At 35.2% G+C, this 2,585-nt stretch overlaps 1 protein-coding gene across 1 annotated transcript; it reads right to left on the reverse strand.

The window, feature by feature from the left end:
* Positions 1-443: 443 nt before the first annotated feature.
* Positions 444-1,854, reverse strand: LOC146607351 (granzyme B-like). Its single transcript, XM_085348065.1, has 5 exons — positions 1,797-1,854; positions 1,514-1,673; positions 1,115-1,247; positions 702-929; positions 444-611 (listed from the first exon to the last, which is right to left on the reverse strand). The coding sequence occupies exons 1-5, from the start codon at positions 1,852-1,854 to the stop codon at positions 444-446; spliced, it is 747 nt and encodes a 248-aa protein (XP_085204191.1).
* Between the last annotated feature and the right edge of the window lie 731 nt (positions 1,855-2,585).

The raw sequence follows: 2,585 nt of genomic DNA on the forward strand, positions 1-2,585 counted from the left end.
TTTTAAAACCCATAAATGAAAAGGCCTTTATAACTCTGAATTTAAGAAATGAGCGGTGAGACTGTAATGTAATAGTACCTGTTTTACACAAGGAGGCAGTGTTGTCATTTTATTTGAATTAATTAAATTTAAAAAAAAAAAAAAAAAGATTACACCACACACACATGCCGAGAGAATGCCAGAATTTAATGTTTAATGGTATTTGAAAAAAAATTTAGATTTCAAGTCATGATTAATCTGTGTGCAAATATAACTTTTTGGAAATGCAAATGTAACTTTTTTTCCCCTTTTTTTTCCTGCAGTTATATTAAAATAAACTCTATTCTATCTAAATCCCTGCAAAGCCAACAAAACCATACTCACATTAGCATTGCAATGATCAGTTTTTGATCACAAACAGTGAAACCAAATTTTGTGGTTTAAACAACCTGCTTTCATAAGCATTACACCTTTATCATGGCATTTCCAATGGTTGAAAATATCCAGTTTCTAGAGTCAGGAATCTTCGAGTATCTATAGATATCTGAGCCACCTGAGTGTGGTGTGACTGCGCTGGACACCACCCCAAATGCCTTTCCATCTTCACACACCAATGGACCACCAGAGTCTCCCTGAAAGTATATACACACCCGATGCTTAAAGTGAATAGTGAAGTTATTACCATAGAGTTTGATTGTCCATAATTAAAGAAATGTATGTACCTCAGCTGGACCTGTGTCTCCCTGAGAGCAGTAGAAGTTTTCTATAGCACATTCTTTATTGTCAATCAGTGTAACACTGATTTCCATGAGCTTGGGAGACATATATTTACCATTTTTGTCTGTTCGCCCCCAGCCAGAGAGTATACAAGATTTTGGCAAAATACCATTATCACGGCCTGCCAGAGGAATAGGTTTCACATTCTCATTGAAGTTTGCCTTGGTGCTCAACTTTAAAAAAGAGAAAGATATATACATGAAAATTAAAATATGGGATTTTTGTTGTTTTCTTTCAGTGCAGATTTACTAAAACAAAATTTTCAATATAATTACACAATGTGGTAAATATGTGTTTTCATAAACAAACAATGCTAATAGTAAATAAATATGAATTTTCTGTGTGATGATATTCTTACCTTCAAAAGCATTACATCATTCACAAGGGAAGTTGCATTGAAGTGTTTATGTGGAAATGCTTGTTCTACAGATATGCGTTGTATTTCACTGTTTGAATTCACATTGTGAGCTCCTAGTAAGACTGTGTAAGACCTGAAATAAAAAAAATATATATATGTGAAAATATAATTTATGAATGAAATGATGACTGTTTCTGTCAGGGTATTATATTCAGAAAACAAACATTACTAATCACTGTTGTTGACATTATCATATCATTATCACGCATCGATATTACTTATTAAGGTGTTTTGAAATTTTAATGCGTCTTCTTAGCTTTATTATGGATAAAAATTCTGTCAGGGACGCAGACTTTGGTGTCATCTCAGTTGATAGGTAAGTACATGTCTTGAACTCACTTAGCGTGACAGTGGGCAGCAGTCATCACAAAATCCTCATTCAGAAGGAAGCCACCGCAGTGCTTTTTTTGACCATCTGACATGTTTATCTCCAAAAGCACCATGTATGGCCTGCTATGTGGCACAGCCTCATGTCCTCCAATGATCTTCCCCGAGTAAACTGGGAGACGAAAAGAAGAAATACCCAGGTAAATAGATTCATCGTCATGCATTGTCTGTAAAATGCAAGCCCTCATGTCTGTAATAGTCCACATAAAAAAAATAAATTATAAACAACACATACCTTGATCATCAAGAGTCATCACAAGGATGAGTATAGCCAGTATACAGTGGACAGACATGGTGAGGTGACAGTTCAGCTTAGTTACTGAAGAGCAGTGGCACAGATCATTCATAGTTTCTGTCTTTAAATACTTCCTTGTATCAGTGAGAGGAGGACGTATCTGAGTAATTTGCATATGCAAATAATGTGGGTTTGAACCATGCCGTTTAACATCTCAAGAACCTGAGAAAAGTTGCATTTTCATAAAAGAACAGATGAGTTTTTGTACAATGTGTAATTCAATAATTAATGTAGATGTATTGTGTCATATTGATGTATGTCTTTATTTTGTAGCTTTTTCAAGTCAAGACTATTATTAACTTTCTGTTACAAATAATTTCACCCGAGTTCTCATTTCCATAAACATGAATTCAAGAAAATCACCTCATAAGTACATATGTGACCACAGGTTAACTTGTAATTGAGTTAAATGGAGCTTGTATATGAATAACATCAGTGGTAATAATTTAGCCACGGATGCCTCTGTGGTAATACCCAAAGCAGTGAAGATCTCTATTCACATTTTATATTCAGTGCCATGCCTATCTCAGAGGAGCCTCAGTTTCGGTCGCGCAACCTCAAAAGTGACATTATTCTGATGTTATCATGTCATAAGAAAGTGGATAAAAATAGGATTTGTTTGAAAGCGTGGTCCGTGGAACTTGAACTGAAATGTGACCCTTGAGCTACCAGAAGTAGGAACAAGTCAGTAGCATAGCATGCAAGAGGAAAGGAGATCAGCTAGCAGAC

This window comes from Diplotaxodon limnothrissa, linkage group LG23 (assembly GCF_057381915.1).
Source record: "Diplotaxodon limnothrissa isolate DT_005_m linkage group LG23, D_limnothrissa_male_GT1.1, whole genome shotgun sequence".
NCBI classification, from domain to species: domain Eukaryota; kingdom Metazoa; phylum Chordata; class Actinopteri; order Cichliformes; family Cichlidae; genus Diplotaxodon; species Diplotaxodon limnothrissa.

Coding starts and splice junctions, on each gene's coding strand:
- LOC146607351 (XM_085348065.1), bottom strand. CDS start 1,854: ATGTCTGTCCACTGTATACTGGCTATACTCATCCTTGTGATGACTCTT. Junction 1,248..1,513: donor GCTGCCCACTGTCACGCTAA/GTGAGTTCAAGA, acceptor TTTTTATTTCAG/GTCTTACACAGTCTTACTAG. Junction 930..1,114: donor ATGATGTAATGCTTTTGAAG/GTAAGAATATCA, acceptor TCTTTTTTAAAG/TTGAGCACCAAGGCAAACTT.